Source organism: Phalaenopsis equestris, unplaced genomic scaffold (assembly GCF_001263595.1).
Source record: "Phalaenopsis equestris unplaced genomic scaffold, ASM126359v1 Scaffold000405, whole genome shotgun sequence".
Lineage (NCBI taxonomy): Eukaryota > Viridiplantae > Streptophyta > Magnoliopsida > Asparagales > Orchidaceae > Phalaenopsis > Phalaenopsis equestris.
In genome coordinates this window covers 49,483-74,152 of record NW_018164847.1, presented here as the reverse complement: position 1 = coordinate 74,152, position 24,670 = coordinate 49,483, and the positions used below count along the sequence as shown (strand labels likewise).

Sequence of the window (24,670 nt, the reverse complement as noted above, 5' to 3'; positions counted from 1 at the left end):
AAGGAGTGCCTTCATCTTGATACTCCAATTGTCGTAGATGCTTTCCTTAAGTATCGGGACTTGGAACGAAACCATGTCACCATTTGCCATTGCTCTGTAATGGAACTTTTAGGCTCTTATACCACTTTGTTGGAATGGAGAAGCTTTTAGGATACGACAAATGCTAAAAAATTTATGGAAGAAGCTTCACTCTTATTTATCACCTTAACTTGGCTTGATACAAACTCAAAGACTCAACTCCTATTTATACTAGTGACACCTCCTAAATTAATGGCTAGGATTGTGCCACCACAATTTCAATCCAATAGTTACAAATAATTCCACACCTACCACACTTACCACACCTACTACACAATAATTTCATACCTACCACATATTCTAGAAATTAAGTTTTATTTAAATAACTAAAACCAAGTTTATATTTCAACATCCCGTCTCCTGCTTCTGCGGGTTCCTGCTTTAGCAGATCCTTATCCAACATCATCTTGAGTTCTTCAGATTTCAAAGGAAGCGGCAAAGGAGATTTCTTTATCCAGCATATGGAGATTTCAACGGAGGCTTCAGATCTATTCTCCATCCAATCTCCCGCCTCCAAAAGAAATTTCTTCCAGCATACATGATTTGATGGTAGGAAGCTTCGTCCAACCGACCAGAAGATCTCTTCCAACAATAACCACTTCCCGAGGCCAGATACATTCCCTCTAGCATTCGAAACCTTGCGACGTTTCAACAACCTAACATCTCGTATGTGGCTCAATCGGAACCACGACAGACTCCTCTAAAACTAAGTTGTCATCAGAAAGTGTTTTTGATTCCAACGGAGTATCAATTCCAACATTCGTTTCTCTGCAGACCTGAGGATATGAAAATAACATGAACTTCTTGATCACAACAAATAAACTAAACGACAACAACTTTCTCCAATGATCCTAATCTGTATCTTTGTTCATCAAAGGACGTGGGAAAATTCAATCATCTCACTGGAATAATTCGTGAACCTCCAAAGACTGACCCAACATATGGAGTCTGAGAAGCAAAGAATTTCATGATCATGACGTGGTTGATCAACTCCATGAAGACTTCGATTGGCCGATTATATATGTTTCTTCCATCTGGACTGTAGTCCATGATACATACTCAGATGTGGGGAATTCTAGCCAACTCTATGAGGTATCTAAGAATATCTGTGAGACAAAACAAGGATCTAGGATTGTGACCCAGTAACATATTGATCTAGTTGCATTATAGTTGAAATGCGACATATATTATGACTACACTTGGGAATCGCCGACCGACTTATATCTTTTCTAGAAAATTGTAGAAAAGGACCAAATGTTCTAATTTCTGACAAGTCTAAAAAAAAATCTTGATGAAATATGGGGCCGTATCCTTGGCTGAGATCTTCTCCCTTCTACTAGCGTCGCTTTCATTGACATTCATTATGAAGATAGCCAAAAAATTGGCATGCTCGGTACTTCAACTTTGTCTATCAAAGCATTCGTCTTAATATCTAATAGTGCTCATCCTCGGGCTAGTCACTGCACTTGTGAATTCTGCCACAGGCTCAATCACAATCATGACAAGTGTTGGAAGCTCCACAGGAAACTTGCATCCAAACCTTCAACCAAATCTTCCGCTGCCATGGGTCTCACTTAGGGAAGCTCAGCTCGTGTTCGGCTCGTTTATATTTCGAGCTCAAATTTGCTTAGCAAACGAGACAAACAGAGTTTGCTTAACGAGCCAAACACGAACTGTTCACGAACAAAGAGTCATTTTACAACCCTAATCATATAGCCATAAGACAATAAGTGTTTAAACAAGATTTAAAAATTATTATTTATATTAAAACATCATTTGAATCTAATTTAATAATTTTTATTTTATTTTCTTAATCAATATTTTAATTGATTATAAACCTTTATAGTTTTGTAGTCAATTTGATTTTTTTAAATACTACTTAATATATATATATATATATGAGTAGTATGTCGAGCCAAAACAAGCCGAACACGAACGAACACATCTTAGTTCGTGTTCGGCTCGTTAACTTATCGAACGAAAATTAACTTATCGAAAGAAATTAACGAGACGAACACGGACTTCTTAACGAGCCGAACACGAGCTGTTCGCGCACAACGAGTCATTTTGACAGCCCTGGTCTCACTATGACATCTGAATCCAACACGGTACAACCAACATTTACCCAGAACAATCCATGATCCCCCAATTCTCTTAAGAGTCAAATGAGACAACTAATCAAGATGTTTGGATCCAATCCACTCTTTCTTTCCGACCCGTCGAACTCCCACGTTCGTCAAAGTACCAATCCTATGACACTCACTTCTTTTACCACTTATAATCCATAGATAGTTAATTATGGTGCCACGAACCACATGACTGGAAGCTCTCAAACCTTCTCAACATACTATCCTTGTTCAGGGAAAGATACTGCTAAAATTGCGGAAGGGTCTCAAAATTCTATTGCTGGTAAATGTTCTCTTGTTTAAATAAGTCAAACTATGGAATTTATGTTACATGTACCTCTGCTAAAATGTATCATTTTATCCGTCGGTAAACTGATAAATGCATTAATTGCGTTGTTCACTTTTCTTCTGATGTTTGTATCTTTCAGGATCATTGTTCGGAGAGGATGATTGGAACTGCTAAGCAAGTTGGCGGGCTCTACTCCTTCCAAGAGAAAAGCACAAAGAATGAGAACACTCCACCCAGTAGTTGCAGTTTATCTCAGTCCACTGAATGTCTTATTATGTTGTTACGTTGTCGTTTGGATCATCATAAATTCCAGTATCAAAAGTAATTGTATCTATTGGTGTTTACTAATAAAAATCGTTCTAATTTCAAATGTAAAACCTGTCAGTTAGTCAAACATCATCATGTGTCTTATCCACCCCACAATTGCATATTCCACTCTTTTCTCTCTTATTCACAGTGATTTCTGGAGACCCTCTCGCACTCCTAACTACATCAATAGACGATTGTTCTTTACTTTGATTGATGACTATACTCGGGTGATATGGTCTACATTTTAAAAGATAAATCTGAAACTGTTGTCACTTTCCAAAACTTGGACGCCTTTATTTTGTCCCAATTCAAAACTCTTATTCAAGATCTTCGAACTGATAATGACAATGAATTTTTTAACTCTATATTAGGAAATTCTTGGTAAGTAAGAGCATCCTTCATCATAATTCGTGTACCGATACTTCTCAACAAAATGAAGTAACCGAGAGAAAATCAACATGTCTTCGACGTTATCCACTTCATTATGTTTCACTCTAATGTCCCAAAAAGTTTCTGGAATGATGTCATTCTTACTGTCACTTATTTCATACTTATAGTTCTCATAAAAATTCACAACTTTCGTACCCCTTTAACTATCTTAAGATTTGCATTCCTAACAATCGGCTCCTCTCCACTTTAGATCCCAAAATTTTGGGTGCACAACCTTTGTTCGGAACATGGCCCCAACTCGATGTAAACATAATCCGTGGTCCATAAAATGTGTTTTCCTTGGATACTCAACCAATCAAAAGAGGTATCGGTGTCTTGACCCTACCACAAAGCCAATCAAAAGAGGTATCGGTGTCTTGACTCTACCACAAATAAGATCAATATGAGTGCTGATGTTTCTTTTTTGAAAGTGTTCCCTATTTTCCTATCTCGGCCCCTAGTGAGGGGGAGCTTGAGTTCTTGGACACTGTTCCTTACCCTACTCCTATGGATGTTCCCCCCACATCACTTACCATCGGGGAACCCTCTATTCCTTTGGTTCCAACAACTTCTCCTACCACCAAGGAGTCCTTTGTCCCTTTGGTTCCACCCACTCTACGTGTCTACACTTGACGCACTCGTTCTGATACACCTACTATGGAGCTCACAAACCCCTTGCTGGACCCTGAATCCCCTCTGTACAACATCCCCAACACTGCTCCACCAAATGAAGAAGTCAGTTCGTCCAGTAAGGTACGCAATCAGGCAGACTCTCTCTACACATTAGCAAATTATGTCTCTTTGCAGATTATCTCCAACCTACATAGCATTTGCTACAGCCCTGACCAATCTTTAACTTACATCTACTATTGAGGCTGTTTTAGCAGACCCAACCTGGAAAGCTACCGTCACCGAGATGAATGCTCTTTAGCGGAACCATACTTGGGATATTGTTGATCTTCCTCGGGGCAAAAAAGTAGTGTGATGTCGATGGATTTTTAGCATCAAGTTTAAATCTGATGGATCCTTTGAACGCAATAAGGTATGATTGGTCGCCTAAGGGTACTCACATACTTATGGAGTTGATTATGAGGAAACATTTTCTACAGTTTCCAAATTAAACACCATTCGAGTCCTCTTATCCCTTGCAGTAAATCTGGATTGGCCCTTATTTCAGTTTGATGTTTCCTGAATGATGATTTTACAGAGGAGGTATGCATGACTCTTCCTAGAGGCTTTGACTCAACTGCCTCTAAAGGGCAAGCATGTAGACTCCAAAAATCCCTCTATGGAAGGAGCGGGATATATCATTCGTGATGAGCGTGACATTGGATTTAGTGCCATCGGACACCTCTTTCAACATTGGGATAGTACCCAAGTGGAGCTCCAAGCCATCAAAGCTTTTAAAGATACTTGCCAACCATGGATGTTTGAGTGCAACGGTATCATTATTTAAGGCGACGACTCTAATATCATGAACTTCTTGCGGGCATCAATGAATGGGAACTCTTGGCATCTTCGCCCTCATGATGCGCCGGATTTTGTTTTTTCTATAACTTTGTGCAAGTTTTATTTCTTTATAGACCCCGTGAATGTAATGGGACCGTTCATTTTTTGTGCTAAGTGTGCCCTTAGTGGTCTTTTATTTTGATGCATCTAGATGATGATAGAGAACTCTCTACAATACTTGCAGATGATAGATCTCACTTTTGTACATCTTAGATGCACACATGCATAGTTTTGTACCTTTTTTGACATAGTAATGCAAATGCACTATTTCAAAAAAATCCTTCTATGGATTGAAGAAATTACAATGGGCATGGTTTGGGAAATTTACAAAGGTGGTGGTTGGCCATGAATTCACTCAGACTCAATCGGACCACACTCTCTTCTTCTAGCATTCATCCATAGGCCATGCAGTTATCCTTATTTTCTATATTGACGATATTATTCTCAAAGGTGATAATCTACCAACATTAGAGTCTTTGAAAGATATGTATGTTGCTTCTTTTGGAATGAAGGACTTAGAATTGCTCTGATATTTCTTAGGCATGGAAGTTGTTCGGTCATCTCAAGGTGTTTGTCCATCTCAATGGAAATATGTGATTGACATTTTGACAAATAACAATCTTCTCCAGAACAAACTAGTAGCTGTTCCGATGGATCCAAATGAAAAACTTATTGATGTTCCCAATGTAATTTCTGTAAACAAGACTCACTATCAGTGTATGATAGGGAAACTCATCTATCTTGCTGGTACGCGCCCCAAAATATGTCACATGGTAGGGATAGTCAGTCAATTTATCCACGATCCCTATGAGCACTACCTCCAAGCTGTTCATTGTATTCTCCACAATTTGAAAGGGACATCAGACTCAGGATTTTTTTTTTCCCATCACTCCTACCGTTCTATTACAGTTTACACAAACGAGGATTGGGCCGGGTCCTTTCATGATTGGTGATCTACCTCGGGATATTGTTCATTTGTGTGAGGAAACCTGATCACGTGGAAAAGTAAGAAGCAGTATGTTGCTCGGAGCAGTGCAGAAGTCAAATTTTGATCCATGTCCCTAAAAATTTGTGAAGCTCTTTGGTTACGGATCATGCTCTATGAACAACGTATGACGTTTTTCCCTCTCCTACAGTTGTTTTGTGTTAACAAGTCTACCATAAGCACTGCTCACAATCATGCCCAACATGATCACACCAAGCATGTTGAGATTGGCCATCACTTTATTAAAGAAAAGTTCGAGTCCGGGGAAATTTATGTTCCGTTTAAATCATCTAATGGCCAGTTGGCAGATATTCTCACAAAGAAGCTTCTTTGGCCACTATTCGATGAGTTCAAATTCAAGTTGAACATGACTGACATCTATGCTTCAACTTGAGGGAGAGTATTAGAATATTTATTAATACATAATTTTGTATTAATTACTTTTATTTGTTGTTATTGTCTTTCTTTTATTTCTTTATTCTGTTTTTATTTGTTTCCCTACTAGTATATTCTATAATGGGTACTTTTACCCCTCTTTGCATCACTAACAATTATCTTAGGTTCTATTCTAACAGATAGCAATGTCAAAAGTAAAAAAAAAACAAAAAAAAGAGGATTAGAAAGTCCAAAAGTCATAAGCTTTTCAATACCTTCCAAAGCGTGCAGCCCAATGAAGCGCAGTCCATCCTTTCAAATCTCGAAAATTAACACCAACACCAATATCGAGTAACAAATTTAAAGCCCACTCATACCCCAAACCAGAAATCAGGTGAATAATTTCTTGCTCCTCTTTGGACAGCGGAACATTTCCATCTTCTTTAGAACTGAGTTTGAACAATTGCCACTGCTGGAACTTATCCTTTATTAGTTCCAGAAGGACCCAATCCATTGTGCCTGATGAAATCTCACAACCAGCTTGTAGCTGATCAATAATTTGAAGCCATTTTTCCTCCGCTGCTTTGAACTTTCTGTGGTACTCAGCTTCTGTTTGGCCGTCTCCTTTAGAAACTGAAGAATCATGATGTTGACATAAAAGAACACGGAGAAGTTTTATCAGCAATAAAAGCTCTTCTGAATTCTCGATTGAATTCACATGTTGCAAAGTTTTCATTGAATTAGTAGCAGGGTTGGTGCGAAACTCAAACTGCCGTACTTCACTGCAAGGCTGCCTATTTTTAGATGTTATACATAGAGTGACCCTTCCTGAAGTGTGTTCAGGAGCCTCACAACGTAGGACTCCCTGTTGCACAATTTCTGCAGGGACTTCAACGTCACCAAACATGACTGCCCAAGCATAAGATGAAGGATTGCAAAGAAAGTTTCCTACGAGAAGAACCTGCAGAAAGTATTTGATGGAAGAGCTTGGTACATCAAATTGAATTCACAAAGGAAAAGCAGTTTGAATGAACAGAAATGAACCGTTTCATGAAATTAATGCCTAAATATTGTACTGAGTATGGCATGAATGAGCCATTAACCTGTGGAGCATGTAACCATATTGTTTATATTGGTAAGAAAACTTTGTTGGACAAAGAGAAAATAGGTCAAAAAATCACGCAGTCAAAAGCCGCCTCTTTCAAATTTCATGAAATTTCCCATCTCCCAACAACGGCATCAGTTGTCTCATTTTGATTGCAGCCTTCTTCTGCGTTTTTGTTCCCAGAATCTGAGATGATATTTCAGCTTCTTGGAACTGACAAACCAGCTATCTTGAGCTTTCCAGCTGAAACTCGGTTTCAGAAGGAGACAGTTTTTGTCCTCTTGTTCTTCAAGACAGTCCTACTCCTGCATTCTCCCATTCCTTTCCTCTACGACTTTCCAACAAAACATCATACCCCTACACAAGAATGTGCCTAAAACCAATCAAGAATTGTCTATGGAGGATCTTTTGCGTGAATTATACAGCGTACGCAAGAAAGGCTTGCAGAGTCGAGCAGAAAAATACGAAAAAACGCTCAGTGGCACATGATTTTGAGGCAGTGGAACAAGGGAATGAAAATCCATTTCATTAAGAAGCCTCAAGTTTCGATGAGTTTGAAGATTCAACGTTGGAATCATCGTCAATACTCGTATACAACATATTTTACGATGACTATTTTTTGGCCTCTAATCATGGATATGCTCATAAGGGAGACCATTTTTCCAAAGTAAAAAATTATGAATATGCAGTTGACGGAAGAGCTGATGGTGAAGATTCTCATGCTGTAAAGAATTTGCAGAGTGATCAAAATGAACAATATGTTGATTCTGTTTCTCTCAACCATCTCATCGGACTGATATACACGATCATATGGATCATGCATCATTGCTTCGACAACAACCAAGCTTACAAAATTGGTCACTGTATTCCGGACATGATATGAGACAAGTTGAATATCTTATAGCAAGAATTGTACCTATTAGTTCTGGTTCTCAAGAAATTGATGTCAAGTGGATTGAGATATTTCATAATTGAAGCTAGAAACCCCTTAGGGATTAGGGAGACTCCATCACTTTCAATGTCTTCGAGTTGGCGGTCATTACAAATCAAATTTTAAGATTGCTTAATATGAGGGAACTTTACAAACCAAGGAAGAATGATGCTGGAGCTAGAATTTTATTTCAGTTTATATGTTTTAGTTTGTTACTTGTGTCTTTATGTTTTAGGATGACATGCTTGTAATTAGGAGAATCTAGCCTTTATAAATAGGGGTTGATTTGTATGGGCTGAGGACGGGTTTTTAGACTACTCCTGGGAGATTTCGTTCCATCCAAATCTTGCCCTGCAGCTATATCCTGGATTAGAGCCAAGTTGGAATTTAGTCATTATCTTGTTCTTCATCTTATTCACTATTTTTTCCAGTTCTTTCCACTGCTATTGTTGAAATCAATAACTAACCCCCCTTTGGTCGGTATCGCTTGTGCTCTGGCCTAGTTGGCTGCTTTTTGTATCACTTGTACGTCTTTTTCTATTTTAGTAATGCAAAATGCACCCTTCAAAAAAAAAAGAAACTATTAATGCACATGTATAGGAGTCATTTTGAGATCTTATTGCGTAGTTTGTAACAGTGTCTTTGCTTAATTAGATACATCAAGCCATAAAGACTAGGCTGCTTTAAGGTAAAAAATATGCATTAACTTTTAAAAATTTACTAGAGCCTGAAACTAAAAAAATAAAAAGAGAGAAAAAAAAGAGAAAGATGAACGGATGGTAAATAGAGGGATAATCAAGCTTAATGAGGTTATAGACACACCTTGGTTTTCTCGAAGGAAAAGGACCATTCAGGTGAGATTTCATTAATCCTGAATAGTTGCTTCTGAGCCACAGTCAAACTTGGTTCTGTTGCGAACGACGTTCCATGTTGACCTTGATCAAACCACATCCCGAGCAAATCAGAAGAATATGCATTTTCTTCAAGACGTAATTCTAGACTACCCGTCCACTCGATGTGGCTTTCCTTTCGAGTAGTCACCACTTCAGAGTTGGATTCAGCATTGATTGTGCCTGCAGCAGAACACAGCACACCTGCTACCAGACAACAACTGAATTAGGCAACTCAAACTAACTGAGCCTAAGAGAAATTTTTTAGCTGCAAATAACTGTGAGCTCAAAGTAACTTCCACCAGACATACTTTCTTCATTTTTCTCTGAATGGTTTGGCTGCCGCAAACTACACTGTTCCAACCAATCAATTGGAACACCAAATATGCCCTCCTCTTCCGAAGAAAATTGCTGAAAATTCTACAAAATAAGCTCAGATCAAGATATTTAATACATTATATAAAAGTTTTGAGTAGTTAACTAAGAAAATGAGTAAATAACTTACCTGAGTTCTGGATCATCTTTCCAATATAATCGTAGAGTATGAATTTCAAATTACATAAGTTCCAAACAAATTTGATACGCCTCAGCAGTTAGGTTCACCATTAGAGATGGCGAAAAAACTTTAGTGCTAAGGTCCCATCCATTATTCCTTAACATAATAGTTTTTGGGATGATGATAGTTATGGCAAAAAGAGTCCCAAGTATTTCTAAATTCAAGAGGTTCTATTTCACCTGATTCTAATGAGAAAAATCTAGAGACATCTATTTCTAAGTGCAAGGATCAAAGCATATTTGGTGTTATGGGCAAATGCAAGTTAAGAAAACGTTGAAGGCCCTTTAAATAGTAGTTACATTTTCACGCCCAGAAAACTACACTCCATAGCATGAAAATAGAAAATAATAATAATAAAATAGAAACTTTAAAAACATTTCACAAAATATATGTACTGAAAATTTTTATCATCCATGTCCTTACAACATAGCAGCATCTATAATAAGGTTTAGATGATACTTCAATCATAGCAAAGTTAGAATATGAGAATTTATTGCTTAATTAATGACGATAAGAGAAAAGATTGTTGGCGGTAATTAGATGTTACAATAAAAAGCATTTTTTTTAATCAAACTAACTTTAATATTATACAATAAGAAAATGATTACTAAAGTTTCAAAGTTAGCACTTAAAGAGAACCAACCAAGAAGGTAAATAAATGCTACGATAAAAAGCTTGCAACTATTGATTAATGATATATAAAACATCTGGAATCTCACGCTTTTATGCTTCAGTTCACTCCCACCACAATGATCAGTTATAGTTGCATTACATGAATACAAGGAAGGCTCCGGCACTGAAGAAACAGCCATTAAATCTGAAGCTCTTACATCAGCATTTATTACTGTAGAACTGGAACTAAGTTCCAACATATCATTCCATGAAGGAGAGATTTTTCTGGAAATTCTACAATGAAAACCCAACGATTGGCTGTTCTGATTTCCATAAACACCTAGGAAATTACACAAATGGTTACTAAATCATATTGAAAGATTTGAGGAATATCTGCAGCTAAAACTCGAGAGCTAAAATTTGGTTAGGAAATTGAACCAGAGTACTGGCAAAATTAAGAGCCGCAAAATTCTTCTATTTAAAAATATCATAATTAATACAGGCAGTTGCGTCGAAGAGGCATAAGTCATTATATATTCAAAAAAAACAAGGAGACCGTGCTGGACATCATTCAACTCATTCCAATAATCTAGTCAGACAGGCTTTGGAATAGATTTACTAAAGTAGCATAATTTTTTTAAATTTATGCGAACATTAGTAAACAAGAACAATGATTCCTCAGTGCGCATTTGGAATAAAATTAAGAGCTGCACATTTACCTAAAAGCAAACTTATTCTTAAGTCCTGATGCATGAAGCCTCAGTATTGGCATAGAAGTTTTTCTCTTTGACTAAAGCTCATAACCTCCAAATCAAAACACAGGAAAACTAATCATAGCTCAGCGCATCGGGAATGGAAAATAACCGAATTATCCATTTAAATTACACAACAATTGCAAATATACCTCTTTCTATATATTATTCTTCCCATAAAAAGCTCTTGAGTGCATAAATTAATAAATACATTGTGACAATCAGTTATTTTATTGGAAAGCTCAAATGTTGCCGAAATTTTCCAAACTCAAACAAGTAAAAAAATCATAGGAAAAAAAGGTACTATTTGGATCCATAATGCTACCTTTCTTCCTGTAGTTTTGTATATGGCCATACAGATGGAAAATGCAATGACCCCACAATAGAAATTGTCAAAAGGGTACATATAAAGATGTCAGTTGCTTTTCAAAATATTTTGTACAAATGCTATTGAGATGGATAGTAGCACCTAAAGGAAACAATTGAATGAAAAACAGTGGATTCGAGATAAAATGGAGCAAGTAGAAAAAATAATCTAGGCATAAGGGTCAGCATCATAATGTCCTGTCCCAACAATTTTTCATTTAGTTTTATGAGTTCTACTCCAATCATTCCAATTTGGTTTTGCATGTGTAATTAACTCTGATTTACAAACATACATTTTCATTATTTCTGGGTATTTTATCTTTGATTTACCTCTTTTACTTCCAATAACTCTCACATAAATTCTAAATCCTCATTCTAATGATTCTAAACTTAGCAGATCTGGTCTTGTCAGAAATTTGGAGTTGTGTCACGCATGAGTTGTTTAGGCCCTGATACTAGACGAGTTTTGAAAAATTGATATATTGATCATTTATTCACTTTATGTACTTAGTTTAGGTCAACTTATTTATTGTTTGTATGGTAAAAGAACCAACCAATAAAAAGCAAAGTATGTTTGAAAAAACGAAAAACATTTACCTTATTTTTCATAAAATTTGATTTAGAAAAGCTGTTTTTGTGAAACAGAATATGAACCATAATTGAGAAAAAAGTTTTTAAAACGTTTTGATGGTTTAGTGATGCAAATGTTTAATTTTTGCCACTTTTTGTTCGCAGAAAAGAGTAATTTTATTTAAGATCCGGACTATCTAATGTGGATTTAGGTAAATAATAACAAAGGCATCACTAAAAACTATGTCGGAAGCTAAATCCTAGAAAAGTTCACTATCATAGAATTCTTGTTAGTAGAATTGGGAATTTTTAAGAAACGACGTGATTAAATATTCTCTACAAGGAAACAGAAGCTTTAAAAAAATTTAATAGAAGAGGAAGAATTGGTATATAAATATAGATTTTGGCCTTCCTAAGGGTAAAAATGGAATTTATAGACAGATATTTATAATTTTAATTTTATATTTTTGGTTTTATTTTTTTATTTAATAATTCATATTATTATTAATTCAAAAATTATTTAAGTTATTTCATATTTTTGGTTTTCTTTTTTTTTTATTTAACTATTATTATTATTATTATTATAATTATAAGTTAAAAACCCATAAAAATACTAACAAATTTTTAATAAAATATTAATAAACCTAAATACAAATAAAATATCCTTAACAATAAATAAAAATATGAAAACAGTAAAAAAAATATTAAAAAAAAACGCAATCAACAAATTTTTATATATGCCACGAATCTCTATCCATGACATAAATTTTTATCATCCTTGCATAACATATTTTTAAAAATAATAATAATAATATTCTTTTCACAACTTTTCACTAGCTATTCCACTTAATCATATTGCACATAAAAAATGTGACCGCACAAATCTCGAGAAACTTCGACACATCTCGCTTAATGTTCACCAAAAGACTACATTGAAATAGTCAAAAGAAGAAGACACTAAGCGTTGTTTACTTTCGGTCAGAACTCTGAGTCAATCGAACGGAAATACAGCCAAACGAAAGGACAGGAGGAACCTGATCCAAGGGATAAAAATTTGTTGATGGCGTATTATGTCTTTTTTTATAATTATTTTTTAGTTGTTTTCATATTTTTATTTATTGTTTGGGAAAACTTATTTGTATTTAGGTTTATTAATATTTTGTTAAGTATTTGCTAGCATTTTAAGTGTTTTTAACTTAAAATAATAATAAGAATAACAATAATAGTTAAATATAAAATGAAAACTGAAAATATTAAATAATTCTGATAATTTTTGAATTAATAATATAATATTAATTAAATAAACATAAAACCTAAATATAAAATTAAAATGAAAAAAAAATCGGTATATAAATACCAATTTTAACCCTAATTTTGACCCTAGGAAGGCCAAAATCATAAAAGACATTTTTTTCACTTTTCTTTCAATTATAAAAGGGCTTCTAAGGTGTACAAACCAATGAAATATTTTTAAAATAAATTAAATTAAATTAAATGAAAACAAAACAATATTTACCACATTGATTTCACCTTATAAAATGATTTCTTCAAATCCTTTAACTTATGCTATCTTAAATTTGATTCCTTAAATTAATTTATAAAATAATACATAATAAATATTACTTTAATTGAATTTAAGCATTATCTTGGTTTAAATAGGAAAATCCTAACTTGATTGATGTGACCAACCTCCTTGATTTCCAATCCAAATATCCTTCCACTGCTCCTTGGTTAGTTTAATTAGCAATAAACTTATTTAATAATTAATAACTCATAATTTAATTGTCTACAAGTGAGTTTCTAAATAAACACGTAACTTTATTAATGTCACAAACTTTCTTCCTTCTCCAATCTGAATGTTCTTCTGTCTATAAATCTTGATTTATATTTTTAATAACAATTAGATGTCATACAATTGAAATTTCCATTTAATAAATTTATAAAAAGGAATTAAACCTTAACATTATCTCAGTTAATCTCTTCTTCTGTTGCACAATTGTCCATCTCAATCTTGCTTCTAGTCTTTTAATTTAACTTGCTTCTAGTCTTTTAATCTACGTGACCCCCATTCGCAAAATAAACTGCACAAGCACATCCGTAATATCAAAATTGCCTAAAGAGAGGTCCTTACGATCTAAAGAAGCAAGCATAATGAAATTGATAGGTTGCCAATGCGACGTGCGTGATTTAGACTCGAGTTCTATCAACTGTCATCAAATTTTGCTCAACGATTTTCGATCGAAAAATGGATTCCGTCATTGCGTTCAGAGCATCAAAATTATCTGAGGAGCCTTCCATGACCAAAAGGAGAAAATACAGAGAAAATGACAAGCAGCTATTGCGATGTGTGAGATTTTGACCCAAAAGTATTCAATTGCCGTCCAAGTTGCTCAACTAACCTTCAAATGCGAAATGGACGATGCAAGCACGTTTGAAATGTCAAAATTGCCTAAAGATAAGTCTTCCACGATCGAAATAAGCAAGCATGGTGAAAATAATGGGTTGTTTGCACGACATGTGTGATTCGAGCAAAAATCGTCTCAACCATTGCCAAAGTTGCTCAGACATCATCCGATCATAAAAGGGATAGCTTCGATGAGTCTGAAACATAAGAAATCCTAAATTGGATGCTTGCCTGGACATCCGCACAAATGTGAAGCATGACTTGGTTGGGACTTTGGCTTTTGGTTTATGTTACTTGAAGACTTTTTCACCTTATTTTAGCTGATTAGGAAGTGGCATTTTTTTATTATTATCAAATGATGAATCTATATGTTGAAAAGAACAGGGGGTGGAACCTCCCTGATTTCCACATGCCATCATCTGAGCCACCATCCGTCCACTCCTTTGCTGTCCTTCCTCCGGTACAGCAGCCGACCCACTGTTTCGCCCTTCCAACGTCCATAAAAGTCACATATTATTCGCCGTTTCCCATTCCCCAATATCTTCCCGCTAGATTCATTTCTTATGTCAATGATACCACTTAGAGTCCTTACTTACCAGTTGTCTTAGAAACATAAAGAAGCAGCTAACTATAATGCTTCAGGTTACAATAACTGTGGAAATAAAACAAAAATATCATGCACTGCATCAAAGCATGCTTTCATCATTAATTTAGAGAAAGAAAAAACTAGACGTATTTATCAAGATGAAACTGGATTATTGCCTATGCAATTCAAAATACAACAAACATCAAACTGATTTTACATTGTGCTAAGCATTGACTTTCAGAAAAATTTTTACCTTGATCACACGCTGAGCACTCCCTTTCTGGAATTAAGCTTTCTTGAAACTCGTGAAAGGAACTCCCATTTTCATTATCCAGGAATGCTAGATTTTCATGTTTCTCATACTCGTTGGTATTGGCAGGCAACAAATCTTCAAATTTATTATCACATTTGTCCAAGCTCAACTGCTCAGCAAGCTTAAGTAATGCATGATCGACCTCTGACTGTAACGATAGATCAGAATTTTCAGATATATTGATCATATTCAAGCAGTTCGCGTCCAATTTTTTTCCAAAATATTTAGAATTAACTTCTCCCGAAAGTGAACTTTCAGAGCATTGATAAGAATCATATGCTTCACCAAAACCCGAATGTAGCCCTTGAAACTGACTGTTATTGACATTGAAACTCACACTTAGGGAAGGTAATTGTTCTTTTGCTTGCTGCGAGAGTGGAGGCAGAGAACTTCCCTGACAGAAGAATTAGGAAGCAAAGATGCAAGAACGTCAATCAAATTACCACTGATATGACAGCAGAAAAATAACAATAGGCTAAAAGAAAAGAGAGAAATATGACCAAAGGGATTTAATCTAATACGATTATGAACAACAGAGAAATGAATTAGAATTCATATAGAACTATATCAATAAAAACAAAAACAAAAAAACAAAAGAATATTATATAGGGAATATCATCATTAACATCATCAGCATTCTTATATCAGCAACTTGAGACCAGGATTATTGACCCAATCCAACTGATAGCACCGTCTGCATTTCTAAGTAGTCAGGCTTGGCTATTATCATATTGAACAGCTTGCATGGTACCAGTAAGCATGCGACCTTCCTCCCAAATCATGCAATCTAATTTAAACCTTTCACCAAAGGAGTCTTCTTTGGTCCTTCTAGTAAGGAAGCTTCAAGAGGTCAATCTAATAACAAGCTGCACAAATGTCAAATGTGAATATTATTTACATGTAAGAATGTATTTGCCAGAGACTTAAGATCCGGTTGGCTCTGGTTGGGGCAGCTGTGCCATTTTGTAAAGGTGGTTGCTGTGGTGCAGAAAACAACATAGAAAGTTGTGGAGGATATGAAAAAAAAATATTTTTCTAAAAAGTCAAAATCAACTTTCTTACTGCCACCACATGTTAACGGGTCAAGTTACAAAAAATTCTAGAAAAAGGTTCTCCAAATAAAACGGTCGTGGCAGTCTAAATGCAACGTAGACAAAAAGCTGCTCCAAACAAACCCTTAATCCACCACATAAAGTTTAGGCTTTATGGAAATCCCTTCAGTAACTACTACAGGATATATAACCCACATGAAGCCTGGAAACTATGTTCCCCATTGAGAACTGTAAGTTACGAGTTCACATAAATCAAATAGCACTTTAGAAATGCTTGGATAAGGATACATATTTCACCTATATATTGCCCGCAGAATGGTGAACTAGTGCATCGGGTTTGCCATTTAAAATTATATTAAGATACTTTTACGTAAGTGTACTCAATCTAACAGCTTTTAACACAATCAATTATAACAACTTCAGTTGTAAGGTCAAAAGAGGAGGCATATGAGTACAAAACATGCGTTATGGTATATATAATGCTAAAATATGAAAATATATAAATTAAGCTTCCAACTAGGTTTGTCCGCCAAGTGTCCCACGTACTGGTTCATTACAAGTAATTTAGATGTTACTGTTGTGAGCTGTGTGTAATTAGAGGATTTTATTAGGTTGTGTAATTAGAGGGTTTTTTTGGGTTTATTTGTTAAACATTGTAACACCTATTTAAACACATATTAATAAAATAGCAAATTTTTTCATTAAATAATTCATTATGGGATCTCGTTAATGAAAAAATATTACATCAGTACTGTGCACGTAGAGTAACATGCGTAGCCAATGAAATAACGCCACGATACCCTGCTCGACAGAGAAAAAAAACGGCGCAGTAACACGGGGAATCATGATACCCTGCTCGACAGAGAAAAAAATGGCGCAGTAACACGGGGAATATTCCCCTCCGTGTTATTCATGTGTTATTGTGTATTATTCATGTATTATTGTGTCCTAGAAATATTTTTGGTGTTATAATAATACAATAACACATCAATAACACATGAATAATACACAATAACACATGAATAACACGGGGAAGAATATTCCTCGTGTTACTGCGCCGTTTTTTTTTTCGGGAATATTCCCCGTGTTATTCAAGTGTTATTGTGTGTTATTCATGGGTTATTGCATCTTGAGAATATTCTTGAAGTTATAATAACAGAATAACACATCAATAACACATGAATAACACGGGAGGGAATATTCCTCGTGTTACTGCGCCGTTTTTTCTCCCGTCGCGCGTGGCGTGATTTTATTGGCTACGCACGGTATTTTTACGTGCGTAGTACTGATGTAATATTTTTCCCTCGTTAACAAGAAATAAGCGGCGAGGCTTGCACGTCGCTAGCGGTGGAGCAAGGAGTTCAGATCGAGTGGCAGGCAGGTTCGATTCTTTGAGAGCTGTAATTCCTTGTGTGTTGCGATTCCCACATTGCTTCCCTCGCTAGCACTCGACGTGTGAGCAAAGGAAGGCGAAGGCTTTAGGCAAGAAGGTTGCGGTGACTCTGTGCAAAGCTAAGGAAGAGAGGCTTGGAGACTTTGCGCGGACTTGGGAAGAAAGAATCGCGGTACAATGAGGAAGAAGGATCGCAGAACTGTGTGGGCTAAGAGTCTCGGAATTCCTGTCGTGCGTGAGACAGACCGCGCGGAAAAAGAGTGGTGGTGTAGCACTGTACAAGGAAGGTGTTTCTGGCGTTGATTTCGTGAATAGAGGAGGCGGAGTGTGACAGAAAAGGAAGACTGACGGTTGTGCGTTTGGTTTGCGTGAACAGGAAAGGCAACAAAGAGGATTAGGACTTTCAAAATTGCTATGTCGCGAGAGGGTGTCAGAGAAAAGCAGTGCCTGTATCAAGATCTGTTTTGCCTTGTCCGAGCGAGAGGGCTTCTGTTGTGGGACTTCCATTGTTACCTCGCTTTCATCTTTGTGATGTAAATTTGGATCCTTGTGATTGAGGATGTCAGGTGACAAAATTATTATGGGAGGTAAAGGATTGAAACTTCTAGGGAAGATGGATCATCAAGTTATGAAGGTCTTAGTCGGGCTCATATAAGGAGCTAGTGTCTCGACGAGAGTCACTACCTCAGCACATGTTCCGGCTCAGCCGAGTGGACTTCCAAAAATGCGGTCAGCTTGGGCTGCCTTGAGCTCAGGTAGGATAGCTGCTCAAAGAGAAACCTGTTGAAGCTACAACTACATAAAAGTGGGACACCTGAGCAAGACATGCCTAAACTATCCAAGGAGAGAGAGATGGGGAACATGGACAGTCTAGAAGTTGTGATCGTAATCGTGGGGGCCAAAGGGGTAAAAGAAGGGGCTACGAGGCAAGTCTAATGATAGTTAAGAATAAGGGAGAGACATGAGTGAAATTTACAGATGAGAATCACAATTTACTAGAGAAGTTGAAAAAAAAAAACAGAGAGCAGCATGTGATGTTAGTGGGGATGCATCCATCTTATCATCATCCAAAAGAAACACTGTTAGTCATGCTCACTCAGTCAAAGGTGCTCGTGATACACATGCTCTTACCTTTATATCCACCACAAGTTCACCAGAATGAATAGTAGATTTTGGTTCATCTCAAAATGTGACAGGTGTCGCTGGTGAATTCTCTTTTTATATTCACCTAACAGTTCTAAAGAGCATTCAGACTGTTGATAGCACAACGCGGCTTGCGGGTGGTAAAGGTACAGTGAGGTGTACCAATTCTATGACTTTGTCAAATATTCTGCATGTTATTTCCTTTCTAGCAAACATTTTATCCATTAGTGTCATTATACTCCAACTAAAATGTATTGTTTTATTTGATATTCCAAAGGAGATCTTTTAAGAGAAGGGGTGACCAAAAACTTGAAACTGACACATGACATGGTGGACTCTAGTACTTGGATAGAGAGAGGATGGACTCAGCCTTCGCATCCATGGTTGAGAATGCTAGAGTAGGAGGATCTACGAGGAGTGTGGATGATGTATTGCTACTACATCACAGACGCATGAAACACTCTTCATTCAACCTATTGAGTTGTTTGTATGAAAAGGCAAATAAGGAGAAACCGATGAGTGATGCTTGTGAGGTTGGCAAACTCACTAGGAGTTCTTATGTCAGTTTTGGGAATAGAACCTCTGGCATGTTTGATTTGATACATTGTGATGTATGGCGACCTTATCCTACTAGTTCTATAAAGAACTCGTTAATTTGTTACGTTTATTGATTTTTTTCTCATGTTACCTGGATATAAATGATGAAACAGAAGAGAAAGGTGTTTTCTTGCTTTAAAAATTTTTACAAGGAAATCCAGACACAATATGAGGTAGTTGTGAAGGCACTAAGATCTGATAATGGAACAGAATATATCAACAAAACATTTGAGAATTACCTGTCAGCTCAAGGGATACAACACCAAACCATATGCATATACACACCAACACAGAATGAAATAGCAGAGAGGATAAATCAGCATCTTCTAGAGGTAGCTCGGAGCTTGATAATAACACTAAATGTCCAACAACACTTATGGGAGCAAGCAGTGTTGACAGCTACTCAAGTGATTAACAAAATACTCTCAAGAGTGCTGAAGTGGATGTTTCATTGGCAGATGTTGAAAGACAACAATAGTGGGATCCTTCCATTGAAGGTATTTGGATGTGTATGCTTTGTGAAAGACAACAGACTATCTATAGAAAAATTTAATCATAGAGCTGTGAAATGTGCGTTTGTGGGTTATTCTGCTACTCATAAAAGTTATGCCTACTGGAATTTGCGAAGAGTCTCTTTGTGAGTATGGATGTGTCATTCAAAGAGTTTAAGTCATGCTATACTCTGGAGGTGAATTCACCCTTCGGTGACTCAATCGACATTGAAGATATAAGGTAAGAGAGAGTGAGTAGTAATGGTGATGGAGTGGTGCAAGTGGGATCAATGTCATGTCCAATGATGTAGGATGAATCAACTTGGGAGACGAAAACAAGGAGAATGAACCTAGAGCTAGTGAGATTTAGACTAAAGGTTAGCTAAGAATGTATACACGGAGAAAAAAAAGCAAATTGAGGGAATAGAGTCTGCAATGCCAATAAGTGTCTTGTCTCGGTCTTTCCCAACTCTTGAGACACATACATCATCCATTTTGATTCAAAACTCCTAGGTAATACTATTCCTCCTTCGTCCACTCCTACCCCTCCCCGACGTTAAGGAGGACCTCTCGCAATGATGAGAGACATCCTCCTGATCATTTTGGGTGGAAACTTGATATTATGAACTTTATTTATTATTCTGACATCTCATCATTGCATGAAGCATTCATTGCATTATTAGACTGTCTCTATACCCAAATGTTGGCAGGTTGCGAAAGAAAATTTCAAGTGAAAAGCAGCAATGCATGAAGAGCTTTGAGCTCTTTATAAAAATCGAACATAAGAGATTGTACCACTACCAGTAAGGAAGAAGGCAGTTGAAAGCAAGTCGATCTTCATGGTAAAGTAACTCCATAAGGGAAGGTGGAAAGGTTTAAAACACGGCTAGTGGAAAAAAGTTAAAGTCAAATGTATAACATTGACTACGATAAAACATTTGCACCATTTGCAAAGATAAGCACGGTGAGAACACTAGCTTCTATGACAATGAATGGTGGATAGAAACTCCACCAACTGGATGGAAGAATGCTTTTCTACATGGGGAGTTACTGGAGAAGGTATATATGCAGATACCACCAGGATTCAGTACATTCCAGACAGTGAGCAAGGTGTAGGCTCAGGAAGTTATTGTATTGCTTGAAGCAGTATTCTCGAGCCTGGTTTGACAAGTTTAGAATGGTGATGGTAGCTAATGGAAGATCAGCAAATCAATGCAGACCACACGGTGTTCTTTCGACAACATAAATGTCACACTACCATACTTGTTGTGTATGTGGATAACATAATTATCATTGATGATGATGAGACAAATTGTTCAACAGAAGGGAAGATTGGTAAAGCAATTTTAGGTAAAAGAACTGGGACAGTTAAGATACTTTCTTGGGATTAAAGTGACCCATGGACCAGAGATGATGTTCCTATCCCAGAGAAAGTATGCACTGAATCTTTTCACGGAGACGGATATGCAAGGAGGAAAACCTGCAGTCTCTCTAACTAATCAGAAAGTCAAGTTCAATACAGAGGCAGGTGAATCAATTGATCGTGAGTGATATCTCTATTTGTGTCATACTCGACCTGATATCTCTTTTGCAGTAAGTGTGGTGAGTCGTTACATACATGAACCAAGGAAGAGTCATATAAATACAGTCTATCAGATTTTGAGGTATCTGAAGAGTGCATCAGGGAAAGGGTTGATATTCATGAAGAATGGGCCTGTAAATATTGAAGGCTTTTGTGATTCTGAATGGGCAAATTGTGCAGATGACAGATGATCCACATCAAGAAATTGGATGTTTGTAGGTGGCAACTTGGTCTCATGGAAGAGAAAGAAACAGTCAGTTGCAGTAAAATCTATAGCAGAGGCAGAATATAGAGCCATGACATTAGGAGTTGCTAAGATGATGTGGTTGAAAGCCTTGTTGGTTGAACTCAAAGTGAATCAGGGAACTCAAATGAAGTTGTGGTGTGACAACAAGTCGGCGAGATCAACATTGCTAAGAAACATTGCTAAGAACCCGCTGCAACACGATAGAACTAAACATGGAGATTGATAAGTTCTTCATCAAGGACAAGCCGCATAACATATTGTTAGAACTAAGTTATGTAGCTACTAGAGAGCAGGTGGTTGATTGCTTCACTAAAGGACTTAGTTCAGTGGAGTTAGCTAGATTATGTGACAAGATAAGCTTAGTGAATATTTCGCCCACCTTGAGCGGGACTGTTGTGAGTTATGTGTAATTAGAGTGTTTTATTACGTTGTGTAATTAGAGAGTTTTATTGGATTTATTTTTTAAACAATGTAACATCTATTTAAACACATCTATTGAATGAAATAGCAACTTTTTTCATCAAATAATTCTTTAGTTACAATGTGACAATTAACAATGTCCCAAACAATGTGTAAGATTAGATTCCAGTACCACCCAGGTGCGGAAAAAAAAAAGGAAAGATCATGGCATAGATTCTATACTGCCATCAATATTTGACAAGCAAAAATAACTTAAAGAAAAAAGATCATCGAAGAGCAAAATTATGAAGCTTTGATTGACAGCCAATAGCATATAAAATAATATAATATATGAAAGCCAATAGCAAAAAATGAGGCCTTATTGAGCCCATATAAAAAAAATGAATCCTCAAGCTAACTTGCTTATAATATATGTATAGATAAGGGCAAAAAATAAGAGCAATATATTATGACCAATGAATCTGACCCCACACATCCAATATAATCTAAAGCAGATAGAAGATATTCCCTTCTATATTAAGTAATGATTGAAGTGAAAAAAAAAATTAGCTTTAGGAGAAGATTAAAATCGCATGATATCATTTTTACGCCAAAAAAAAAAATATTAATAATATTGTTATCTCAATCATGCAATAGTGGTTTCTTTCGGTTAAATGTCCCTCTATTGTTGGACCAGTTACCACTCAAGTAAATTCTTTTTATCATAATTTCAAAATATTACACTAACTAATGATGCAACTTTATTTTAAATTCTTAAAGTATTTGAATTCTATAATAGAGTTTTCTTTCCTGCTAAACTTTTAAACTCAACAGACATTACGTTGAACCTTATGTCAGATAAAGGAAAAAACATGGTGGAGGAAGAGTAAGACTCGTGTTTTGATCTATTATCAATTACTTTCATGTTTAATTTTTATATAAGATAAAGCATGATTAATATGATGAATATGTTTTTGATGCTAAATGAATAAATTTTAATGCTTGTTGGAAGCTCTGTAGTTAAATGAATAAAAATATTTCCGTAAAATTTAGTTGTGTTGCTAATTAGATTCTTGTGAGTTAGAAATTTATCTTATATGCTTTGTTCATGTTGCTCAATAAATGACTTTTATCAGTCAACAAGGTTGTGCACACCTCTGTTATGTTATTTGATCAAACAAAAGGTGCATTCAAGAGGTGTGACAAAGTCCTTAACTTGTTTCCTCTTTCTTTTTTTCCTCTTCCTCTTTGCTTATCCTTCGGCTACTTAAAGCTATATATATACATCTAACAAAATATAAAAATTTAATTTTAAACATTTTAGTAAGATGCAAAAAATGCAGTATAATTTTTTTATAAAATTTTCAAAATTTTGAATATTACACTTCCTTTGGTCACCATTAATAGTAGAAGGAATATACAGCTTTTATAGAACATTAGAGCAAATTTCATCAATTACGATAATCTTAAATGACATTTGTTGACATCTACAACTCCATCACATAGAAATATCGAGCATAATAAAGCATTTAATTCATAAATTTCCATTTGTTATATTTCTTCTTCATTATTATTATCTTATGCTCATTCAATAATCAATAGAATGGGTAATCCGTAAGAATGGAATTTCAAGGTTGATTAGCTTTTTTCTTAACATAATCTATGTGATGAGCAAAATTTTATGATTATATCATTGCATATGGATGTTTCTGAATTGTATTACTATCACTAGATGTACATAATCAATGTGTTGCGTTCACAGAATTCTTTCAGGCAAAATATTCTAATTGTTTTGGTCGTCCTCATGAGATCATCAAAATTGCTCTTGGAGAACAACCTTCACAAAATAAGGACCAAAATTTTGCAAATCCGTTTGCTGAAGGGACTATAGAAGAGTTTGGATGTACAAATAATTACGGCACTGTAACCTATCCACATGACTAATCAACTAAAATTGTAGATAGACAGACGAACGTCAATGATGTGGGGCGTCTTCTGCATACAAAGCAGACGCGGGATCACGTCTCCACATGGGGCATGACAATTTCCGGCTTTGGACCGTTTGGTCTAAGCATGGGAAGGACCGGCCAGTCCTTCCAAGTAGAGATTTCTCTCATGTTTGGAGTGAGGTCCACTCCTATTTACCCTAGGCTTATAGATTTTTTTTTCGTATTTTAAGTTTTTAGTTTTGGATTGTGTCTGTAAAGACAACAGCCGACGTCCCATGTTTTCCCTTTCAGGGTTGTATTTCAAGGGTGAGTGGTGCTTCGTCTGTATCTCGTTTCATGGCAGAGATTGTCTTCCAAGAGTCGAGTGGTGCTTTGGTTGTATCTCATTCCCGAGGTGATATTTTTCATTTTCCAACTCCTCTGCATCCCTCCTGCTTCACTATCACACATTCCTCCTTGCTATAGATGCCCTGACAACAACTCTTTTGTTGTTCTTCCTGCAGTTCCTCGTTGTCCAACCATTCGTCTTGCTACCGCAACCCCAAGACAACCCTCCTTTTGTTGTCCTGCAGTCCCACACAGTCCCCGCCCATGCCTGCCGTCATTCCTTCTCATTCTCACCGACCCTAACA

The 24,670-nt window shown here is 36.2% G+C and overlaps 1 protein-coding gene across 1 annotated transcript in view; it reads right to left on the bottom strand.

The window, feature by feature from the left end:
- Window positions 1-6,368: 6,368 nt before the first annotated feature.
- The window catches only part of LOC110026947 (calmodulin-binding transcription activator 4-like), a 63,334-nt gene continuing 45,032 nt past the window's right edge, over window positions 6,369-24,670 (bottom strand). The window contains exons 6-10 of the mRNA XM_020728180.1: window positions 15,126-15,579; window positions 10,302-10,534; window positions 9,338-9,446; window positions 8,959-9,230; window positions 6,369-7,061 (exon numbers count right to left, since the gene is read on the bottom strand). Coding sequence (XP_020583839.1) covers window positions 6,369-7,061; window positions 8,959-9,230; window positions 9,338-9,446; window positions 10,302-10,534; window positions 15,126-15,579 — 1,761 coding nt within the window. The remainder of the gene's footprint in view (window positions 7,062-8,958; window positions 9,231-9,337; window positions 9,447-10,301; window positions 10,535-15,125; window positions 15,580-24,670) is intronic.